The sequence below is a fragment of the Maylandia zebra genome, linkage group LG7 (genome assembly GCF_041146795.1).
Source record: "Maylandia zebra isolate NMK-2024a linkage group LG7, Mzebra_GT3a, whole genome shotgun sequence".
Taxonomy (NCBI): domain Eukaryota; kingdom Metazoa; phylum Chordata; class Actinopteri; order Cichliformes; family Cichlidae; genus Maylandia; species Maylandia zebra.
Genome location: NC_135173.1, coordinates 4,020,258 through 4,044,763, shown reverse-complemented (window position 1 = coordinate 4,044,763; position 24,506 = coordinate 4,020,258). Strand labels below are relative to the sequence as shown.

Genomic DNA, 24,506 nt, shown 5'->3' with positions numbered 1-24,506 from the left:
ACTGTGGAGATCCCTCCCTCCCTGTCCTTCCTACCTCCAGCTGCTGCGTGCTGCAGTCGGCTTGCCTGCCCTGTCTGCCTTTTCGCCTGCTGGGAGTTGAGTTGTAGGGTCGGGGGTGGGGGGCGAGAAAGCGTTGAGGGAGAGCGAGCATAGGGGGGGGGACGTGTGGATGTGTGGGTCTCAAACTGGAAACCACCACCAAAGCGGCGCAGACTCTTAATCATTCAAGCCGACTTCCAAGCCCTTCGGACATGCTGTTGACACTACTTCTGCCGGAAGGACCCTAAACTTGCGCGATTGTTTTTTCTTCTTCTTCTGTGGTTTCAGCAGCGCTGTCGCGCTGTGCCGACTGCTCGGATAGTTGAGAGGATTCATTGGTTGGAGCAGGATTGCGCATTGGCCCAGCCGTGTATCCGCCGCGTATCCTGAGGGAAGAAGAACAATGAAGCGATAAACATTTCCTCCTTTTTCCAAGTCCCGCTGCAGACTTAAAAAAATCTCGGTGCTTCTTCCCCTGGCTTTCATTTTTCTCGTGTTGTTTGGGATGCGTCGGTAGCTGTAGGATCCCGCTTGTTGACAGTTTTTTTTTCTTCTTTATACAAGAAGTTTACAACAAGTTTCGGACATAGGAAGACGGAAAATGTCCACACCGAGGTTCAAAAAGGATAAAGAAATTATCACGGACTACGAGAGTCAAGTCAAAGGTAAGGGGAGGGTTAAATGTTTCTCTGGGAAATGCGCTTGTAAGAGCTGCTGGGAGAACCGAGAAAGGACTAATTGGGACCAGGCTGGTTCATCACTACCTGCATGAGTCATAGCTAGTGATGGTGGTCACTGGCTATGACTTGTGGTGAGGTGGATTAAGAAAGAAAGTTGGTGTAAATGACCCCCTTTTGGTCAAGTCAAACGAGGACATGTCTTTCCAAGAGGTCCAGCCTTCATATAACTTGGATATCTGTAAAATGACTTGGAGGGCTGCCACAGCTCAATAATATTTGTGCCAGCAGGACAAAGTTAGGGATGTAGTCAGCAAAATAAATCATTAGTCACATTTCAGGAAGGGTTTTTAGTCTTGCATAGTTTTGCATGTGAAAACCACTGAGAACGCTCAATAGACTGACACTGGTTCAAAGAAGCGATCACTATCTTTCACATGGCTTCAGGCCTGTAGCCTTTAAAAATAAATAAAATAAAATCTGTTATTTTAAGGCTGTATGTCCACACATTGTCCTTAACAACCGAGATGCTTGTAATTATTCCCACTTGGCCTGTTGCATTTTTAGTCACGCTTGTGTGTTATAACTACCTGTTACTGTTGAGATTTTTTCTTGAACTCTAGCTGGTGTGGGACTTTTGTCGTTAAGCCATTGTTCCCATAATATCACAGCAAGGTTATGCAACTGGAGAGGTGAGAAAGGACAAGTTCAGGCATCACAGATACACACAAATTAACTTTGAGTGAACTGCTCAGGGGCACTTAAGAAGTAGTGGATGGTTAGTATTCTATGCCAATTTGTTTCCCACTTAATGCCACACACACTTTAAAACTTAAAACTGCTCAGTGACTAGATTAAGGTATGTGATTTAAAGGTGTGCTTCACTGATGTCGCCCCTAACTTATCTTGTCTCCTTCAAGTCCCCCGTTGGCTTATTCCCAGACAGAAAAGGCAGTTGCTGCTCCAGGGTAACCATGGGGATTTGGTCCCCAGCCTACCAGCTCTGTTCCTCAGTGCTATTAATTTGCAGAAATGCCACCTATTCACCTCCCATAGCCAGCCTTAACTGCTGAGAAAAGAGGAGAGGTTAGTGGTGGTTGGTGGGGCTTTAAGAAGGGTATAGAGAAGTGTTGGTTGAGGAATTACAAGATTGCATGAAAGCAAGCTATCATTTGCCAAGGGTTGTTCAGAACCCCATCCCCCTGCACCCCCCTGTAAGGATGACTAAGGGCTTTCAACCAGTAATAGAAGATGATGCACAGTCATAAACGATGTCAAACAAGACATGACTTGGCCTCCCAGTTGTCTCGAGGAAGTTGGTGTGTTAATAAAAAGCACCTGATGCTGAGAATAGCTGCTGCTTGACAGCACCAGAAGAGCCTCAGTAAATCAAAGTTTAAGTGTATTGTTTTGTTGAATCTAATTCTGAGGCTAATGCTCTGAAGCTTGTCGTGCATTGTAAATATCCTCTAGGTAGGATATTTTTCTTCGGGGGAGTTAACATCACAGGCGGTGCACAGCTATTTGCATAAAGTACTGTTCTGGTTCTTTTTGCATTGTAAATAACCCGTGGGTATTCCATCTGAGGGATGCATTATTTGTTATCTTTCAAATGTATGTTCCAAAAACGACTGATTGAATTTATCTTTAACTATAATTAACCACAGGTAAACACTGTATTTCTTATCAATACTGTGTCGTCTGTTAAACAGAAAAAGAGGAATCTTTATTAGGTCGGTGTTCGCCTGCAAAGGAAGACTTGTTTTGTTTTTTTTGGGGTGGGGGGGTAGCTGCTGGGCTCATTGGGATATGAGTAAGTAGTACAGGAAGAAAATGCTTTGTAGTGTAGTAGCACGGTTTCTGCATTGAGAAGAGCAGCTCCTGATTCAGCGATTGTAAAGCCTTTTATATGTTAAGGGTGGTAATGAGTGGGGTTTAATCTGCAATGACCGGTGACAGCCAGAGGCAGAATCTGGTGAACAGACATTGATTACTTTAGAAGTAGAACAACAAGCATCCTAAAAAACATCAACAACTGGAGCCAACACTCTGATGTTTTGGCCAATATTCTCCCCGTCTCACAGCTTTTAAAAAGTACAGAATTTTCACAATATTTTGACAGAGATCTGGAAGCCAGTTTTGCTGCATCTTACATAAGCACACTGATCTGTAGCTCAAACCCTCTGCCTTGATTTTGACAGGAGACTTGCATCGTTACACCAACAATTCATGCTTCTTCCTTTTTTTTCCCTGCGACTCATCATTTTCATATTTGTGCTCAGCATGCTTGTGCTTAGTGGGATTGCTATTCAAGTCAGTAAATGTGATGTATTTAAAGTAGCTTTCCACGGTGACTGTCTGAACGCTTTCCTACAAAGTCTTACACTACTGTTCCCTGGCCTGGTTTGTCATTCAGCTAACATTCGTTTCATAAGTCCCGTCCAATAGCCTTTTTTAACCTCCTACGAGAAATGTAAAGCAAGTCATTTTGGCAATTGAAGGCAGTTATCATTTTATTGACAATGCTTTGTTGCATGGGGATTTAATTCTTTATAACTGCTAAGAATTGGCATCTACATCAAGACTCGGCTTGATCTGGGAAAACAAAAACATTAAGGAGATTGGGTTAAGACAGTGGAGTTTGTTTGTGCCTTATAACGTGCATCAGTTGCAGTCAATTAAAGTAATTGTAAACCAGCAAGTGAAAGCTTTGGGTACATTGCAATTCTCTGTGTGCCTCTGTTTCTGTGGACTGGTGGAACGGGGCAACACTGTCTGCAATGTTGTGGGTGAAATGTCGGTTTGATGTCAGGCTCTAGCTTGCTGTTTGTGTCCTGGGGGTTGTGACTCAGATGGCAGAACCCGTTAAAACCTCTGACAGGGGTCCTCTCCTGGATCATTATAAAGGCTGACCCTTGACCTGACTTCACTGCTCTTTGAAATCAGAGCTCTGCCCCTTTGCATACAAAGAGAATGGTCCCTCCATGTTTGTACGCAGGGGGATTAAAGGAAGGAAACTGCTGGGAGGTTGTATGGTGGTAATTACTTTTCAAATAGCTAAGAGTTGTCTTGTGGTTAAAAGTGTGATTAGTTAATTTACTTCACTATCAGCACAAATTACGTCTCTTCAAATGCATGGGGGCGTGCTTGTGGATCATCATGCATTGCATGTGATGTTCATGTGACGTCAGGTTATCATGTGGACGGATTTTTGCTTTAACTCTGCCTGCTACCAAGCTTTAGCATGGAGAGTAGTCTATAGAGGCTGTCTTTATTTATTTAGAATAGTCTAGAAGAAGTACTGTGAGATATAAAACACTGGGAAGTTTTCACAATACTTCAGAAAGTAATCTGTTTAGACAAAATCAGTTTGAAGAGGGATTTCACAAAGAACCCGAAAATAGCCATTAGCCAATTTTACATCCTTGGGTACATAATTTCATGTTTCTGGTATTCCAGTTATTAATGTCAGTATCATAAATATTGAATTTGTAACATTAGAAGTTTGTTACATTTGATCTAGTCGCTGATAGATTGACGGACTGTTTGTTGGTTGTTTCATACTTTGGGTTAATCCAGATAGAGCAGCTGTCTGAGCAGACTCCTATTTCCCAGTGTCACCTTTGCCTCCTCCTTCAGTAAATATTATCAGATGTGAGTTTGAAGGTGTGAATGGCTCTGAAGCCAGCTGTCAGTATAACATGACCCTTTTTGCAACGGTCAGATTTTTTTTTTTTTTCCCATTAACACCAACCTGTAGTTACACCACCAAGCCTCTAATTTCAGCTCAGCTTTCTTCTACATTGCTTTTTGCCAACAGCCAATCAGTTCACACAAAGAGCCATTTTACTAACAGTATTGCACTTCCCACAACAGTTAAGTTGTAACCAATACCGCGGTGTACATTGGTGGATGTGTGATGCTCCATCTTGGCAGAGTGTTGATGGAGTTTAAAGGCTGCAAGACTAACGTAATTCTAACCCCTCCTGGATCACTTCTCCACAGTATCACACATCCGTTCACACACTTATCATCAATTTTTAACCCCCCCCCCCCCTCCAAACTTCTATAACTGTGGGTGTTTGTAATGGGCTCACATGCAGTGGTATGGCACTGGGTGTTGTCTTTGTGCATGGGTGTGTGTTTGCATGGCTGGGTGAATTGTTATTGACAGCACCATCTGTGGCCATTCACCCTTTTTGTAGTTTTAATAAACTCTGCTGAGCACAAGCAAAGCTTCACATTCCCTGCTGCTCGTTATTGTCACCACAAAGGCTACCGGGACCTTACTGCAGCCCCCCACGCTGACCATCAACAAGGAAAAAAAAGAGCCAAACCTGCCCCCATTCATGTCACTATATTCCCCAAACCAAACAAACATGTTGCCTGGTGTATTGTCTTCAGATCCAGTTAATTCAGTTTCTTCCCAGAAATGTACCCTACTGCAGTGTGACCGAATAAATTGAAAGTAAAGTTTTGGACTAAATGGTTGGCTTTTGTTCCTCTTTTTTTCTTCTTTCAACTACTATTTTCCTTCTCTCTGGTGATGTTGGCGCAAAAAGAAGAATCCATGTAAGTGCCTAGTAATGAGCTGGATGAGATCCAGTGTGTTGCTGCACTGGATTAGCTAATATGAGGTGCAGGGTATAAATGGAACAAGACCGTGCTTGAAGAAAGTAAAACCGGAATTAAAAGCGAAAGTTTAAAGTAAAAAGGAGCTTTTGGTTACTCTCTGGACAACCTTAATTTCTTTGAACCATGGCTGAGGCCCAACAGATGGACAGACAGGAAGGCAGATAGACACAGTTTGACTACCAGGCCATGCTGCTGTCTGCCACCCAGTAGGCCTGGATTAGGGGTAAGAAGCTTGGGGGAAGGGAGAGGACAGTATGAGGCCAGGGCAGGAATAAGTGAAGGCGGAGGTCACAGGCTCTGACTTGGGTGACTTGTTTTAAACTGCGTCTGTGTGTTCATCCGATTCATCTGCGGCTCTAAGCCGTTTATGTGGTTAGCGGTGGTGAAAGCTTTTTAAGATGAGTGCAAACATTCTATAAGTGAAGTCTCTCGTTAGTCCTTGTTCTGGGTTCCCTTAAACAATGTGACATCTGCCACTTTGGTTGCTTTTTTTCCGCCTGTGTCAGTGGTTTGGCTGACCATGACCAGGGAAGCTGAAGCTTCTTTGCTGAGGTAGTTTATTCATCAGCCACAAAGAGGGTACTGTACTAAAAAAAAACAACCTCTTTGTGATTGTTTTGGTTGCTAGCAAATTACAGTGGTCAACTGTTTACATCGATAACATCGACTTGTCTGCAAATATTTGTCATTTATTTACTCTCTAAGCTGTAGTAAAGCTTAAAGTGACACACAAACCAGAAATGTAGAAGTGTAAGTTATGCCTTGCTGCTGCAGTCAAAACGGTTCAAAATGTGCAACTTCTATCTTGAAGGCAAACATTTTCCATTTACAGTTTGAATCACACTTTTCTATGTTTGACTACTGCTTGGTGAATAATTTGCAGATGACTCTGCATCTTCCAAGCAAACTAATTTGGCAACTGTGCCAATCTGCTAGTAACCAAAACAGTTGCAAGGAGGTTTTCAGTGCAGTAACGCATGCCTCTTGGCAATCAGTTTCACACTAGAGGCTGCCAGCAATCACTTGCCAACCAGTTGCAGAATACACACTTTTCCTTGTGACTGGTGGTTACCAGATGGTCACTGACTGGTCTCTAGAGCTGTGTGGGGGAAAAGTTTCTCCTTTTAAGAAAGAGAAACTGAAAATATTCTACTTTTTTCTGGTCTTTTGCACAAACAGAATGTTTACGTAATATTTTGGCTTAATTAAAGCCTAAACCAAAGTGATAAAAATATACAGTCTATTATTAACAACTGTGCTCACTTCTACTGATCTTGAGCCTTCGTTTGTGCCTGTTTACTTTTCACCTCTGATTGCCTTTAGTTGGCAGCCTTCCCAGCATTCTTGAAATAATGGAATTCAAAACAATCAAATGTATGACAAGACTGACAAATAATATTTTGCTGGCAAGTCGAGCCTTGTTGGTGTTCATCAAATAGTTACCCATATTCCCAGCACCTGACAAAGATGATTACGCTAGTGATTTGGTGTATTGAAGAAATGTATTTTCTTTTATAATTTCCGCTATATGCTCAAGTGAAATATTTGTATTTGAACGTGTGCATACTTAAAGACGTGTAATATCCTTGAACTCAACAATTCAACTTCTTTGCTGGTTTTGCACACCATCTGGAATGTGTTCTTGCATAACACTGTCTTGGTCAGGCAGTCCATGTGTAATCTGGAAGAAAAAAATGCATTCAAATTGTATAACATTTCCCTACTTCTTAAAATTTTTACAAATTAACAGGCTTTGTGATACTTGACAACATGAAATTGCAAAGGTGAAGAAAGCACCTCTTAATAATCTCAAATAAAGAGTTTCTTTGGGTCTGATAAATGCTGGTGCATGAAATGTATTTTGCATCAAGTATGAAACTTTGTTTCCAAGACAATTTCTTACTTCACAATCTGCCATAAACTGTCTTTCCCATCTAGCCTTAACGCTGGTGAACAAGCTTAATGTAGTGATCCTGTGGCTCCTCCTTGCCCCCCCCACCCCACCCCCCTTTTTTTCTTTGTTCTATTTTGACCTCATGACCTGAGGAAAGAGAGCTTTTAGCCTGCCGCCCTCCTGATCTATAGCCAGAGACCACCCCTTGAGGCACAACTACCATGTTGGGCTGCTGCCCTGAGGAGATTTCGGGGGTGGGGTTATAAAATCTAGTCAGAAAGATGTCAACAAAATGACTAATCTTTTTTGTGTGTGTAGGTCTGATTGACCATAGGTTAAAGACAAGAAGTCACCCATGTCTTTCATCTAAAAATATAATTGAGTACTGCTGTTGCGGACACCACAAAGTCTGTATTAATGTAGGGAGGAACTGGAGAGTTTTCCACGGTCTCAGCTTATCAGCCTTGCAATAAACGATCATTGTGGGTTTGCAGGAGGAGGAGGCACGAACTGAGTGTACAGCAGCCGGGGCTAGTGTTCGAGGAGCCTCAGGCTGGGCTTATGAGCTCTAGTCTGAACTCTGCTCCACCCTCCCTTGGGATGGAAACTGGAGCAAAAACTGTGGTTCCAGCCACAGATATGTGGGGTGCTTGGAGAGGAAAAAAAAAAGCGCCATTTAGGGATAAAGGTCTGTCAGCCATGTTCCTCCCCTCCTCTTGGAGTCCTACTTCCAGCAGTCACATGTGGAGAGAGTCCCACTTAGTCCTCTTTGAGCTGTTGTTATATCCCTTCTCACTCTGTTTCTAAGCCTGAAAGAGAGTTTCTCCCGAGATAACTAGTACTGAACGGTTAAATAAACCTAAGGGAAAAGATAACGCTGTGTATTTATAGTTCTGTTTTATCATTACAATCATCATGGAAAATGTAACTTTTCCTGAAAACTCTCCTTGCTTCTATGCAACACTGTCCAGCTGTTTATTGTGGTTATTATCGAATAGATGAAATGGCCAATATTTGTGCTTGCTTGTGGTTTAAAGTTAGATGAAAGTTAATTGTAGCACGTTTACTACTCCCTCACCGATTTATCCTAAAAGTTCATAATTGATATGTTTGGAGCATGCTTCTTCATGGTATTCTGTTTCCGTCGGTCTGTCCGTTTTGCTGTTTGTCCTCACTGACCCTCGGTTGGAAGCCTTCTCGCCAGGACAGCTTTGCCCTTTAGTCAGCAAACTGCTGACCTTTGATCTTTGACCTGAATTCCAAAATCTAAGCTCTCGCACTTCTGTTCACTTGGTTGGTTGTGTCTTTTGTGTAAATATCATGGCTTGCAGACAGTCAGAAGATTAATGGACGACTTTTAAGTCAAAGTTGTCTTTTTGTGCAACTTAACTGCTCAGTTACTGGCAAGAGACAAACCAGTTCTTACAGCTGAAATTAGTAATCGGTAAAAAAAATTTCATCATATTTTTCCAAGAAAAATAACGTTTAAGATTTAAAATCAGTAACTAAACAAGGAACTCAATTGCCCACTGCTTCTAAAATTAAATGACAAAAGGCATTTAGATTAACTGGCACTTTAATACATTTTTTTGCAGTTGACAGATTTCAAGATTTGTTGTCTGAATGAAGCTGTGAACTTTTCCTCTTGACCAGTCTACTGCATATAGTCTTACAAATTTTACCCCTAGATTCACTAAATTCAGGGTTAATGTAAATTAGTACAGACAGTTTTGTTTTCTTCTTTTTTGTGGCAGAAACCTTAACAGTGTCCTCATTTACTGTGGTTGAAATGCAGGTAAAATTCCAAAGTACCTTAGAACAGCGGTCCCCAACCTTTTTTGCGCCACGGACCGGTTTATGCCCGACAATATGCCCGGCCTTTAAGGTGTCGCGGATAAATACAACAAAATAAAACTAGTACCGGTACCGAAAAAAGGAAGATTTATTCATAACACACGTGAAAAGACCCAGGAAAACCGAGTTAACGATAAAAACGATAACAAAATAACGCTAAAACCGATAAAAACCCTGAAAACCATACATTTCACACCCGAGCCTCAACTCTCGTGGCCCGGTACCAAACGACTCGCGGACCGGTACCGGTCCGAGGCCTGGGGGTTGGGGACCGCTGCCTTAAAAGGTTTGTAAGCCAGTAGAAATTTCTGGTATGAGCTACTAAGCCTTGAGTTAAACTATACTCGAGTCCAATGAAGATATTCAGATCTCATTTCTAATTGTATTAATGTCTGTATGAGAAAAAAAACATAATAAAAAAGATGCAGAACTGCTTTATTTTCTGGTGGATTTTTTTTTGTAGGTTAGGGTGAAGTGCAGCATATTGCAAGAAGTTTCTGCGGAGTCTGACATCCCATTTTATTACAGTTTAATAGGAATGGAGTGAGCTGCGAAGAAAGTTCTGGTTTTTGTTTTTTATGCTTTCTGTTTTGTTTTGGGGTTTGTTTGTTTTTAGATCGGTCTGGTCTCTCCTGATGTGCCCTATTTCTCTCAATCCAAAGTGGAGCATGATACCAACCATCATGAAGAAAATAGTCCACAAAACTTTTTTTTTTAATCTCCTTAATTATAGATGGTGATCTGCTCTTAGGATGACAGAATCTGCCACCAGTATAGCTGGGGAATAAGATTGTTCAGAAAAAAAATTAAAATGTAAACGTACGTGTGTGTGTGTGTGTGTGTGTGTGTGTGTATATACACTTGCGCAGTCAGCTTTCCAGCAGGCGCACAAGCACTGTGGACATGCCTCATATATCTTACTTTTTAATCAGGCAGTGTGGAGGAAGCTCTCGTCTACCCTGGGGTCCTGTGATTTGTCCTGGTTAATGATGTGTCAGAGGGACGTGATACATAGTAACCTGGCTGGTTGTGTGGCACATGCACGATGGTGCTATGGTCACTTGCAGAAAAATAGGGTGGCCTTCATGTCCTGAGCCTTCGGGGGGACAGAGAAAGAAATGGCTAGTTTTGCTTGCCTTACAGTAAAAAGACAAAGGGCAGTGAAAACTGATCTGTCTGTTCTTTTATTCTTTCGCCCCCTTTTGTCCTTTGCTGTCACACTCTTAACAGCTGCCCTAAGGTAGACCACATTCTCCGATCTTTCTTGTGCTAATCCAAAAGCCCTGGGTGGATCCTGTTGGGGTTGCCTTCTGCATGCAAAACTGGCATTTGATTTCATCTGTCCGGTCTTGACAAGTTTGTTTTCCACATAGGTACCATGGCAAAGGGTTTAACGAGATATTCTGATGGACATTTATTCTGTTCAAGATGTGTCATCTCAGCCCCTGAGAACAAGACTGAGAGCCTGCTCTCAGTCAAGCGTGGGTACTTTAAAAAACGGAGAGAGGATTGGCAGTTAAAGCCTCCCTGAGGGTAGGTCTGAGGAGATAACAGAACGTAACTCTCTGTCACTTCCTCCATATTGGCTTCCACTATAATTATCTGGAAATGAGGTCTTTGTGAAGCCTCCTCGCTCTTTTGTTTTCGCTCTGTGTGCGTTCACGTTGGAGCTGATAGTGTTAGCCTGTCTTAGCCTCTGGTGCCCTGCGAAGTGTGGGTTGGGACCATTGTGGACTTTTCGTTCTTCACAGATTTGCTTTCACCACCAGATGCCTTGTGAGAAATCAATCCCTGCTGCTCGTGACTGGGACTGTGACAAGGGGAGTGATTGGGCCTCGGGCTACAGTGAGATCGCTCTGTCTGAAACCTGAGTGAGGGCCAAGATAAGGGTGTGATTTGAGCTACAGCAAGTACAGTTGTTTTTTTTTTTTTTTAAGCTAGGATCAGAGAAAAGACCTAAGTAGAGACCATCTTATGATGGATTTACACCAACTATGACACCACCGAGTTCTCTGACCACACCTATCTTTGAACTCTGCTTTCATTTTGCTGACTACTACACAGAGTCCTTAAATTTGTCCTCATGGATTGGACGTTGGCTGTCTTTGAACTCAACATTCATTTTGAAGAAAGTGCTCCCTTACTTCCAAATCTGCCACAGCAGATGGAGCCGCATATTAGATTTGACATACATTTCTTCATCGGATGCCCTTCCTGATGCAACCCTCCCATTTATCTGAGTAGGCACCAGCACTAGCATGTTACCACCGGAGGCTAGGTTTGTGTCTCCACCTGGTTGGAAGGCAATATATGAACAACTACACTGCACGACTGTGTCTTGTGCAGTGTTAACAGTTTCCTCTTAGATTTAAATAAATAAAAAAGACACTTGCTAAAGTACTCAAAACCATCATTACTGCTACAGTAGATGCCCATGGGCAGTTTTATTCATGCATGTGGTCTGAGAACTCATTGGTGCTGGGGGTGGTGTAATCCCCTGGATGGTTTGTGACTTGTTTTGTAGGTGTTCACTCAAAATCGGCTTGATTATTAGTGATTATATTCATTTACCAAAATGATCGCAATTGCTGTCCTGAACATCACACAAACACATTTCAATTAAAATCAAAGAATATTCTTGCAATGTTACACCTGAGAGGAAAGCTGTGGCAGCGCTGAATTCACCTTCTGAATACCACGAAGGAATGAGCTGGTGTAACACATTTGCTCATTCCAACTTTTTCTTTCTAATCTTTTCCTTGTCAGGTGATGATCTTCACAATTTAGGATGGGAAATATGTTGGAAATATTTATCTGTGCCTACTTTTAAATATCCTAACTCAGCTCCACTGCAGGAAGCCATCTGAATCAAAGCAGGCTCATTATCATGCCCTCACAGTGCAGTTTAGCCTTACACATTTTTGTTGCATCAGCCTGCGAGTGTTAAAAAAAATCAGATCCTCTAGTATAAAGTATTCTCAGTGTTTTCTTTTTATCTGTCAGTTTGGTTAGCTCAAGCTTGAAGGATGTGGTTCTACTGTTTTTCTCAGTTCTAGGAATGTTTGAATCATTCATGATAAAATGATTATGATTGTAGGCTTCAGATGGAGCTCTGATGATTCATTCACAGCCCTTAAACAGCCTTTAAAAATACATGTGCGCGTATATGGCTGAAAATGAAAAAGTGCATCATATCAGCATAATTATATCGCTTTGATTTTTAGATTATGATTAGATTAAAGTTTGGCTCTTGGCAAAAATTCTGTGGCATTTTACTGTGGCTGCGGGGAAGACCTCCCCCAAAAGTGTTCTGTTGGTGGGAACTGGTTTCAGTATGCGTTTCAACTGGTTTCTTGGTTTTCATTCACTGTCATGATCAGCTGGGTTAATTATAATGGGTTTAAAGTTAAGAAGACACTTATGTGGTTATTGTAGCTACTGTATTTCCTCAAATAAAAATTTCCTGTCAACTACAAGCCAGATTCTTGGCTTTTTGTGGGTGTGGGGCCTGGGGAACAAACCATCCTGTCAATCTTGTTGCATCTTATCGCTGCAACATTTTCACAGTAAGGCCAAAATGAGGGTTCCATCCATCCATCTTCTGCCCTTATCCAGTTCTGGATCGTAGGGCCAGCAGTCTAAGTAGAGATGCCCGGACATGTGACATGAATGTTATTACACTATCCTCCACCTGCCCCTGAAATCTACCCTTAAGTACAAGCTGTAGTGTACCCATCCAGGCACCTCATTACTTTAACCCCCAACCTGCACTGCTCAGTGTCAAGCAGTTGCTCCTGATGCTAACATTCAGATTGAGTTGAGGTGTCAGTAAACCAGGTTCATGTCTGTACAGGTTGGCAGTGGTGAGGTCTGGTATTGTCACGTATCAACATACTTGTTGAGATGGTGTGAAAATTGGAACTTTTCTGTGTAGTAAGCACATTAATGTGGTTTGACTGCGCACAAAAGGTTTAGTTCCTGTTTAGAAGCAAATTGTAACATGATCCAAGTTTCTCTGGTGCTTGCAACAAATGAGAATTTTTTAAATACTGCCCTACCTCTTGGGTTCTTTTTTTCTAACTTGCTGAATTGTTACATAAACTGATAAACCTTGTAGACTTGCGGGACTCTTTTGTTAGCTTGTATAGCATAGTGTGTAATCAAAACATGGCACCAAACCAAGGCAGAGCTTCCCAAACGAGTTTCTTGTATTTAAAGAATGAAATGTACTTTATCTGACTGATTTGGCTTTCGGGAAATCGAAGCACAGATGCATGGGATGTCATCGTGCCGATAGGTCAGATGTTCTATCTGCCCTGCTCCCCATGCCCCACAGTGTGCACAGAAATCATGGCACAACTTGTAATTCAACTGTCCTTCCTGGGAAGCGGTGTAGAAATAGTTTCCAGATTAGTACATAAATTAGCTGAGCTCTGCTTCATTTGGCCAACATTTGTATTTCTATGAAATAAATGAGACTTTTTTTAATGTTCTTAGTTTCACAGTGACTCAATAACAACATTATTACTCTGACACTCTGGGAAATGTACTGCCCTTATTTTAGTGCAGTTGAAAGACAACTTTTAAATTACTTTATACTCAATACATGACATTAGACTCCACATTTAAAGGAAGCAAGTATGTTAACGCTTGGTTGGAGATGTCTCAGTGAAAGGATTGTATTGATGTCTCTCTCGTCCACATGAGCAGAATCAACTTTGCAGGGCAATGAAAGCATTGTTTCACCTGTCAGATAAATTAATGCCAAGTTGGAAAAGATTAATATTTTTTCGTAAGGGGAGAGAAAATCCAACTTTTTTGATCATATTTTCGATCATAAATATAGATTAAAGTGAAGGGATAAATCTTTGAGTCAATGTCTCTGTTTCCTGTCTTTGCCGTCCCAGAGCTTGTAGTTGGCAAGATTCCCCAAATTCAGTTAATTATACTTTACTGCATTTTTGCACAACGTCAGCTTATATAGAAGTTATCAGCTGAACCAAACGATTGCATATACTGAACATTAAGGAGATATATGTATTCTTATCCTGTCTTCCTTCTCTCACCCCAACCGGTTGCAGCAGATGGCCCCGCCCCTCCCTGAGCCTGGTTCTACCGGAGGTTTCTTCCTGTTAAAAGGGAGTTTTTCCTTCCCACTGTCGCCAAAGTGCTTGCTCATAGGGGGTCATATGATTGTTGGGTTTTTCTCTGTATCCATGAAGCGCCTTGAGGTGACTTTTGTTGTGATTTGGCGCTATATAAATAAAATTGAATTGAATGTATTCATATACAGTATACTAACAATATCCTACTATAAAGCCTCAGTCATGCCCTGCACATGCTTTTCAACCAAACAGCCTCTCGTTTGATCACACGGAACGACTGAAAAGATGAAAGATGCAGACAAATGGCACATAGACACAGAGCACATCGCTACAAAAACATTCATAGATCCCTATTGACACTCACAAGGTTAGCACACAAGGAAGCTCTGTGCTACTTAGAGTCTAATTTAAAGGCATTACCCTAGTAATCAATACTGCCTGTGTGTAGACACAGAGGGGTTTGTAATAATATTTTTAGAAAAGCCTGAATGGACATGTGTGTTTCTTCATGGTGTGTGTCTGTATGTGTTTGTGTGTGTGCATGTACAAACTTTTACTTGTGCTTTTTCTAAGCCAGCTGCTCATTTGCAGATAAAGCATGTTATCCATTGTCTTTGACCTTGAAACTATTTTTCTTTTCCAAACTTTAACCTATGAAGATCTGAATAGGAAATAAAGCCCATTATACCTCTAAACGTATCTGTGTTTTCAGGGTTTGTTTGTTTTTAAATGAAATGAATAAAGTAAGCATGGGGATATTAAACACCAATTTATTTCAAAGCAGACAAGATGAGCATTAGGAAGACAAAAAGCTTACTCATTTTCAGGTAAATTAAAAATATGGCAACAGATATGTGCAATTTGTTTTACAGTACAGACTAGCTAGTGGTAGGGCGTCAGGTTCACAGAAGCTAAACTGCAGGAAGAGGAGAGGTGCTGGTTTGTATTTAAGTACAGCAACATGTAAAATTTATATTACTTTTGTTATTTGTCTTTTTTGTGTGTGTGTTGTGGAGCAGTCTTATTTGTACTCGCCTCTGGATTCGCATAATACATTATAAAGAAAACTATTAAATCAGCTCAAAAACATCATGACAAGAATTTGAGATTTCCGGGGTGTCCCTGTGGTGTCTGTTACCGGTATGGTGGCAGTGGATTATTCGAGTGTGTTCTTATAGGTTGTTAGATTTGCACTATAACAATAGCGTGCCTTTTTTCCCCTTTAATGTTTAAGAGCTTGCTAAGCCCTCTGCCCGCTTTGCAGTATTTTTATTTTACTGGCCTTATACTACGTTGTCTTCCCTTCTCAGTTTCTTTTATTCCCTCCGTCTCACCAGTAGGCTTGCAGCACATGTCCTTCCCGATGAAATTACAGGCCTAGTCTTGAATAGGAGGGTTGTTCCTCCTCGGCCCCTCCAGTTCCACTGCCGGCTTAACCCTATCAAAGGCCCAGAAACCGCACATCCTGCAAGGTGCTGTTTTTTGTGGTAGAGCAAGGGGAGGGAAGGAGGAAGGGCAGATGGGAAACCGAGCAGGGGAAGATCATTTTTCTTTGCTTTTCAGTGTGTACTGTACAAACGATGAAGGAATGGCTCTTTCCTTCTCTTGGTTTTTAGTTAAATTTCAGGATTTTTTTTTTTTTTGAAAGATTTCTGAAAGGGAAACAGAATGTACAAACACAGTGGGTGAATAGACAGCTGGACAGAAAGAAACACAGGAGGACAGATGGCTTTGGAAGCCAGCTATGTAAATCATCTGAAACAAAACAAACTATGAAAAAGCAGATGGACAACAGAGGCAGGCGAACAGGTCGATAGTGTTAAGACAAACATTCATGCAATCGAGGAAGGTCCACTTAAAGGTCGGCAGTAACGTTGGCGATAATGTTAGAAACTAAAATGCCACCTATGTAACATTTTACTGATCAAAGGATGAATGTTTTAGTTGATGATACATACAACGTGAGCAAACGTACTTTTACAAATTAGTAATTCATTTATTATATTCAATGTCTTCAGTGAGTCATCTCTCCCACTGAAAATCTCTCTGTAGCTTTGTCTCTATACCTGCAGTGTAATTGTCCAAAGCCCACACAGGTACAAATCCCTGCTCTCCTTTTCTCTCCCTTTCCCACCTCCTTGAGGCCCAAGAGAGGGAAATCTCCTAAAAACAATCCCTCCTTCAACACTGTAGGCCACATAACTGCCCTGCCATTCTTTAGGTTCATCTTACAGACATTGTGTCATTAAAGTCTTTACCAGCGTGCTACAGTTTCCATTTGTTTACTGTGATTTAGAGTAAATACTCCAGCAGATGAAAGCTTGTGCGCATCCGTTCCAGATGTTTCTCATGCTGCACCCTCTTCAGCTGTCCAACCGCACAATTTTCATACTATTGTTACCCCAAACAAACATCCCAACTGTAAGACTTGTAGGCATGCCCAGCCAAGTTTTTTTTTTTCTTTCCCCCCTAAGGGCTGCTTTGTTAAAAATGACTGTTTGCATTGACATATGAGCTTTAGCCCCTTTAGCTCTACCTCCACTAATATGTCCAGACAAAGGCACTAAGACATGCCAGATGCAAGGTGAGGAGTTGGACTATTTTTTTTTTTATCTTGGCAAAAGGTAAAAAGTTCAAACTTTAGACATATCGAAATTTGGTGTTCAGCGCAGTATTCTTTTTGAATTAAAATTAGCTTTTTTTCAGTATGTACAGAATATTTACATAGTTCATTTTTTGACACACAAGAGCCCACACCGGTTCCTTTAGGGCAGCAGTGAGCAGTTTGGTCATGCCATCGTTCTGAAAGAGATTGTTTTCCTTACAGATTCTTATTTTTCTGACGTTAAGCCACACCATCCCTTTTTTCTTACTTGTCTACTTTCTTGCTTTAGTTTAACAGGTCATGTCAAAGCATGTGTCAGTGGGAACTTGGGTTTGGCATAGAGCACAGAGAAGTTTTGAATATCAGATAGTTATCCCCCCCACAGACTTGAAAGGTGCCTCTGAAAAGTTTGTCGTTTGCCTCTTTGCAGAGTGCAGTGTGCTCTGATCCACAGCAGTTGGACAAAGGACTTCGGTGGTATAAAAGAAAATGCCTTTCAAATAGCTTCTGCAGTATAGAGGTCTATGTCTTATGTCAGCCGAATAAATTTGCACACATTTTTCAGACTAAGTTAAACTATAATCATTTTCTTTTTAATTGTGCCACTGGCTCCAGAGAGTTGGGTAGTTAGTGGCACCGTGCAATTTTATTTAACATAGCTATAGTAGACAGACATAACAAGAGTCATTAGTAAAAATCCATCTTGAAGATTAATAAGAAGCACAACTTCAGATACCATAAAATATGTTTAATAAATTGGAATAACTATATTTAGTTAAGCATAAAGTTTTATGATAAAACATCGTTTACAAAGAGATTTAAAAGTCGACACTAAGGCAAGTTTCACATCCAGAAGTGACAAGTCAGATGTTAGGACATATAACGGGCTCTGCCAGATGTTATGAAATGGGCATTTGGGTAAGAGAGGGTAGACATTTGAACTATAAAGAAGGAAAAAAGAGCTTTTATTATTATGGTACTATGACTTGATACGAGTTTTTCTTCACATGTTACCTCTAGACTTAACAGTAGGCCTGTTTAAGGTGGCAGTCATATCAGGCTTGGGTCATGCTAGAGCTCACAGTTTAGCCTACTTTATTCCTCACAGAGTTAGCTTATTCTATACTGGTGATGTCATATTTTTCCACGATTATTTGAAGCTTTCGTTGTCACTCTGGCTTGCCATTGCAGTCCATTGTTAAACAACGCATTCTCGAGCACAAAACACCACACTTTCGTCTGACGCACCAACACACCAGACTGGTATCCAGATCAAACAGTGTGTCTAGATGTTAAACAGCAGCTGAACAAACAGCTCAGGCTCTAAAACGGGCTCACTTCATCCAGCGTTCGGCTCCTTGCACTCTTATTTTATTTGGATCATAATGATGGTCCTCGAAGGCCACCGTAAAGTGATTGATCTCATGCCTGCCTGCTGTAAGCCTTTGGTGTGTCAGGGTGTTGCCTTAGCAACGGTGCCTTTTGACTTATGAGCCACTTAGCTAAGCTGAATCTAATTAGCATAGATTATTAGATTTCTGTTATTGAAATTATACATTTTAAATATTACCTTGTTGAATGGACTTGACGTAGATTGAAGCCTTTGTTTCGTGCAGTTAGAATCGTCTAGCTTAAGATTGGTTTTTAACCGCTAGAGTGTGTTTTGGTTGAACAGTGCAGAGAGTTATCCACCATGACTGAGCAGTTTCTGAGCCAGACTGTAAAAAAAACTAGAGTGCAGGAAGGAACCTGAACTCTTTGAGTCTGCTGCTCACAATAATCCTAGACCCAAGAGGAAACACAAGAATTCACAGCACAGTTACTACTGCATTTCCTGTTTCTATGTGCGTGTGGGTGAGTGTGTGGGTAGGAGTTATCAAGAAAAGTAGCTGGTTTGTTGGTCACTGCTGCCACTGTGAAAAAGGAAGAAGCTTCTTTAAAATGTACCTCTGGTGAGTTGAAGACAGTTCCTGCTCAATCACAGAATATGTCAAAGGATCTAGTTTTGATCTGAGTGTTTGAAAGAATCGGAGAATTATAGGCTCTCTTTCATTCTAATTTAGCAGCCGTTCTCTGGATCACAGTAGCCTACAGTACTTGCACTGGAAGCCTCTCTGCGGTTTTGGAAGCTGTTAACATGTCAGTCAGATGTTGTAATGTGGACCTTGTTGCCAGCTCTACAATATTTTGAGATAAAACCCTTTAGCAGAGCTGCCAGTAATTTGGCTGTGCTTTAAGTAAGCGGAGGGAATCCATTCAGCCTCTTTGGCAAGTCCCTCTGACTTAAGACCAACCTGAATACTCCTCAAGTTAAAGCTGTGTCCCTCACAGCTTTATTTCATTCAAAAAAAACTGCTTGGCTGCCCTTTGATTATTTTTATTTTATTTTATCAGACACACAGGATATATGATACAAGTAGAGAAGGCTTACATATTAGTAATGCAGTCTGGGTAGTGATGTAATCTGAGATAACACAGTAACATAATCCAGCTGTTTGTCCAGATGTAGGACAGAAGGGCTGGTCAGGCATACCAAGCAAACTATGAATTTTAGTGGTTTCCCCAGGCTAATGGAGTCAATTCTCAAGTTACTACATGACCTCAGCAGATATAGTGACTGACAGGTTTTTTTTAGGTGCACTGCATCTAACGCTGTCCTGATGAGCAATAATGTAAAATGTGGAAATCTCTCCCATTTGGAAAACTTCTAAAGACTCTAACGTGGATCAAGTGACCAGTGGGTCACCCACACCCTGAGCGTGGGTTTGATTTTCCAACAGCAGTGTTGGTGAAGATTCACTGTGCATGAGTGCTGTGAGTGAGAGAAGGTAACAGTTAGGTAGCTACAACTATAGTAATTATTTATTTTATTTTTTGCTTTGCATTCTTGTTGCACGCCTGCGCTAAAAAAAACTACCCGCACATGTCCACGATCCCAACCTTTCATCTCCCTTTTTAATATCTAATTTCAACATGCCCCTATCACATGGTTCGAGTTGCTTTTTCACATCAAGGATTTTCTGTTTTTCTGGCACATTAATATATAACAGCAGGGCCTTCTTCATAGGCAGTAATGTAAATGAGTATCTGGACAAGCAAGATGTGGTTTAGATCTTTTATGGATCTAATTGCTTGGATAGAACTGCTTTTGTGTCTTGGTGTGCGTTTATCAAGACAGCAGCAACATGAATGATAGCACTGCTACAGTTAAATATAGCAGCACGCCTTTGTAGGATTATCCAAATGTGAGAGAATAAGTGACATAGGCGAGTTTTTCTAGAACGTGATCCCATTCCAGTTATAATTAAAAACCTTTTCTCTGTTAAAAGCTGATCAGCAATTTTGTAATTACGTTTGATGCCATTTATCCTGTCTTGTATCCAGCCTCTAGAAGAGGCATGGACAACTCCCCCTCTCCCATAACCCTAGATCTGAAGCAGATGGTAAGGTTGGGCACGCTCCTTTATAGTCCCTCCCCAGGCCTTAGCCGCTATTTCAGGTGCTGCTGATGAGCCAGTCTGCATGTGGAAATGCAGCAGTGGGACTGATGTGGTACAGCATGTCCCAGATAGCTGCTTGTGGAAACTGTAATCAACTTGGAGCAACTGTAGAAACTCTCTGAGAGTCTAAAGTCTTTTATAGTTCCCACGGAAGAGTACAATGTTGCACTTATTATAAGTAACAGATGTATTTCAGGCAGATTGATTCATAACAGAGTTAATTGGCAGCATCATGGGAGAGCATGTTGTTGAGGGAGAGGAAAAGTTATCTCTCGAGCCCTCTGACAGTAGCCGAGTTGTTTTTTACCGGAGCCCAGTTTCTCTCTCAGAGGGTCAACACTGTGGGTCAGTAGCCATCCTGCTTACAAGGCACTTTCTTTGACAATAGAACAAGCCTATCTGGCAAATCAGATCAGCCATTCTGAACTGCAACTTTGGACATATTTGTCGCCATGAATGGGGTTATGTGAAGTATGTGATGTGCTCTCCAAAGGAGCAATTGGATAGCATCCAGCTCAGAAACAATGCGGCCTTGGTCCTACTGATCACCACAAAGAGCAAATCGCATTCTCTCATTGTCCATATCAGAACCATGTGCATTCTGGGTAACACTGACTGGGTGTCCATCGGTGAGCTGGATTTGTTGCCGACATGTTTACAGGCTATGCTATCATTCTGCAGGCTACGTAGCTTTGCAGGAGGAATAGGACGACGGTGTTACACTGCGCATTTCTGTTTTCTTTAGCAGAATTTAAGATATAACACGGGTGCTCTCATTTCAGTCTGTCTATCACAGTTGTGCGTGTGTTAGGGTGCAGTGCATCACAGGCTTTGATGTAACACCGCGCAGACACACACAGACCTCCACACATGTTTACCATACAGATGAGCTCAGAGTGGCAGAAAGGAATGCAGCATGTAATAATAGATCAGCACTCGCCACCGCAATAAGATGGTTCCAGCTTGAGAAAAACTTTGGAGTGGCTTGATTTTTAAAGCCTTCAAGGTCCCAAGTGACGGCCTCTGTTGGTCGTGTTAGCTTTTTAAGAAGTGAGTCAGACAGCAGATGCTGCCCTTAGTATGGGTTTCAGATAAAGCATCAGTATGATCAAAGGAAGACTGACCTCAAACACCAAAGTAAATTCGTTTTTCCTTTCTAATATTTACACATGGGGTTAGATAACTTTCTCCCTTTTTATATAAATGGAAAATCATAACTCGAGTTTGTGCCCTCTAAATGGTGCATGAACATGAAAAATTGCAAGTGGTGAGCAAGCTTTCCTGTCACTCATTCTGTTACTTTGCAAATACTTTACTCTGCTTTGTTCTGTTTGGTTTCCTGAAGTTTAAACACTGATAGCTATTTTGGTTTTGAGACACAGTTTCATTGTCCTGTGTGACACTGCAGTTTAGTATCTGTATAAATGGACAAGTTCATATACTCCGATGTGATCCGGGCACATAAACAACTGGTTACAGCTGGCTATTCTTGCAGCCATCACTGTATATTTCTCATGCATTTACTAAGTCAGTGACTTGTGTGCACAAGGCGCCTCAGCACTCGGTGACCCTGCTCTATAACTTTATGTTGTGTGCCACTTTGCAGCTGAGTTGCGGTGGTTCTTAAATGATTTGACTTTGCTATTGATCGTGACACATCTAGTAGGGGAAAAAGACAAATTTATAAACTGTTGTTGCAACAATGCCATCCTGTTACCACACTTGTGCATACAGTGTAGATTCCTGGTTTGAACCCACCAGCTGATTGAGGCCCTTCTATGTGGAGTTTGCCTTTTCTTCCCATGTTTGTGTGGGCAGTTTTTAACCTACCCTCTCAGTCCACAGACTTGCATGTTGTGTTTACTGGTGATTCTAAATTGGCTATAGGTGTCGCTGTGAGCATGCATGGCTGTCTGTCTCACTGTGTTAGCCCTGGATGGACTAGAGACAAGTTCAAGGTGTAACTTGCTTTTTGCCTAATGACAACTGGAAAAGGCCATGAGTCCATATGAGTCTGAATTGGATAAGCTGCTAGGAACTGGATGGACGGCTGGTCTAAACTGAAATTGAAAAATCAACAGTTGGAGTTTTGTAGTTATTAAAGCAGAGGTGTCGAACTCCAGGCCTCGAGGGCCGGTGTCCTGCAGGTTTTAGATGCATCCTTGATCCAACACAGCTGATTTAAATGGCTAAATTACCTCCTCAACATGTCTTGAAGTTCTCCAGGGGGCTGGTAATGAACTAATCATTTGATTCAGGTGTGTTGACCCAGGGTGAGCTCTAAAACCTGCAGGACACCGACCCTTGAGGCCTGGAGTTCGACACCCCTATATTAAAGTGTCCAGCATTTGGAAGGCAGTTTTGGAGGATATTTCTGTAGGTTGGGAAAACAGCAGCTACATGTGGCCAAAACTGAGGGGGGGGGGGGAAACGTTTTTTTTGTATTTATTGTGACGATAGGCCTCCGTGACTTCGTTTTCACTGTTTAATTTCTAGAACTAAAAAGTCAATTTGCAAAGCACGTCCTAGTTTTAGGCAGCGCCCGACCTATTATCTTGTCTGACAGGTGGTTGCCTTATAACATTCATTTCCATTTTGGCGCTACAGCGTTAGTGGCCAATACTTGACTTCGAAATGAATGATTTAATGAGTTTCTGTGTGCAGTCACGAGTGTAATTGTGTTAAATGATCCAGTACAGTCCTTTGTGTCAATGCCACGGTAGCTTTGTTTTAATCCGCACACCCTTTGGAGATGGGAAAAATTGCAAGGTTTACTCATTCATCAGAAAGCCCGGTGTACTTTACTCAAGTCAAATTTAAAAGCAAACCTTTTCTTAGTGCTCACCGGTGTCCTGCTAGCTCGTTTAATGGCCTGATGTTCTCGATTGCAAACTGTCCATGATAATGTTGTTTCTGGTTCACAAGACTTTAACAACTGTGATAAACATTGATTTAAATTTAGCATCTCTGTGTTCCAGCTGTTTCAAAGTGGTTTATTTGCTTATGAGTGCCAGAAGGAAGTCGATGCTATGTGAGAATGCAAAAACAATCAGTTCTAGACTCAATGTAAATGTTTAATTTATCAGGATGGGGTGAGCACATCTTGTGTTGATGAATGAAGTGGAGCTTTTTCTAATTGATTACTGCATCATGGGCATGTGTCCATATGCACACAGGCAGACAGACAGCTCTCACCCATCTTTGGCTGGAAGCTGTCTAAATGAGTCAGCAGCTGATTGGCCATTAATTGAACTATTGATGGATTTCTGTTAAGACTCTGGCTCTTAGGGATCTTTTATCTTCCTTGCCAAAGTATTTGTTCCCGTATGATTGTATCATCAAATACTTATCGCAACGTTTTGTATGCTTTACTTCTGTATTAACGACTGCATTAACTAAGTAGGAGGTTGGCTGATTCAAACACTGACCAAGCATTAATGTCAGCATTGTGGCTCCTTGACGTCTGGGTTGTGTTGCTCTGTGGTTCAAAGGATGTGTCCTATTTATTTTTTAAAAAGATCCATGAGGAAACTTTTTCTGATGAGCTTATTAGTTGGTCACTGACCATGGCATAGGAGATGATTAAATTCCCTCCCTTATAAAGCTGAACAGCCATCAATGAATCACAATTTCAGACACTGATATATAAACATAGACAGTACGATCGAAACAAATCAGGTAGTTCAATAGTGATCCAGCAGTGCAGTATGACAAAGCCTTTTCAACAGGAACTGATACACGTTAAACTATGACTAATGAAAATGAAACTGATTCACTGTGACTTTCATGAAGATGAGGCCAAAGTGGGATTCAGGTCTGACGTACATTTAATACTGGGCAGAATTACATAATCCACAAGTTTCACTTTGATTCCTAACAGGCTGTGCTTATGCTTTCTCTTCACTACAGCCATCTAGGGTACTGACCAGTAGTTTTAACAAACACGGAAGCCTAACCAGTTAGCTAAAAGTAGTGAATACATGGTTAGCTAACACTAGCAAATAGCAACTCAAAAGTAAGTAGAAAAAATATGTAAATAAATATAGGAAAATTCTCACTGTAGCTGAGATAATGTAGATGTCATCGTATGATGACATCTACATCATACGATGTAGATGTCATTTCACACAAGCACAAGAATACTCCTCAAAGGAAAGCAATGGTTTGCTGTGATGTGTTTAGGTAAAAGCTATCTGG

The 24,506-nt window shown here is 41.3% G+C and overlaps 1 protein-coding gene across 5 annotated transcripts in view; it reads left to right on the top strand.

Annotated features, from left to right (window-relative positions):
- The first annotated feature begins 23 nt into the window (after window positions 1-23).
- Window positions 24-24,506, top strand: part of srgap1a (SLIT-ROBO Rho GTPase activating protein 1a) — a 76,952-nt gene continuing 52,469 nt past the window's right edge. For 2 of the 5 annotated variants that reach the window (XM_004570768.5, XM_004570765.5), the window contains exon 1: window positions 26-704. In XM_004570768.5, coding sequence (XP_004570825.1) covers window positions 641-704 — 64 coding nt within the window. In that variant the 5' untranslated portion in view covers window positions 26-640. Of the gene's footprint in view, window positions 705-24,506 lie in introns of all 5 variants that reach the window. The other 3 variants (XM_076885587.1, XM_004570766.4, XM_004570767.5) reach the window with 3 other exon arrangements.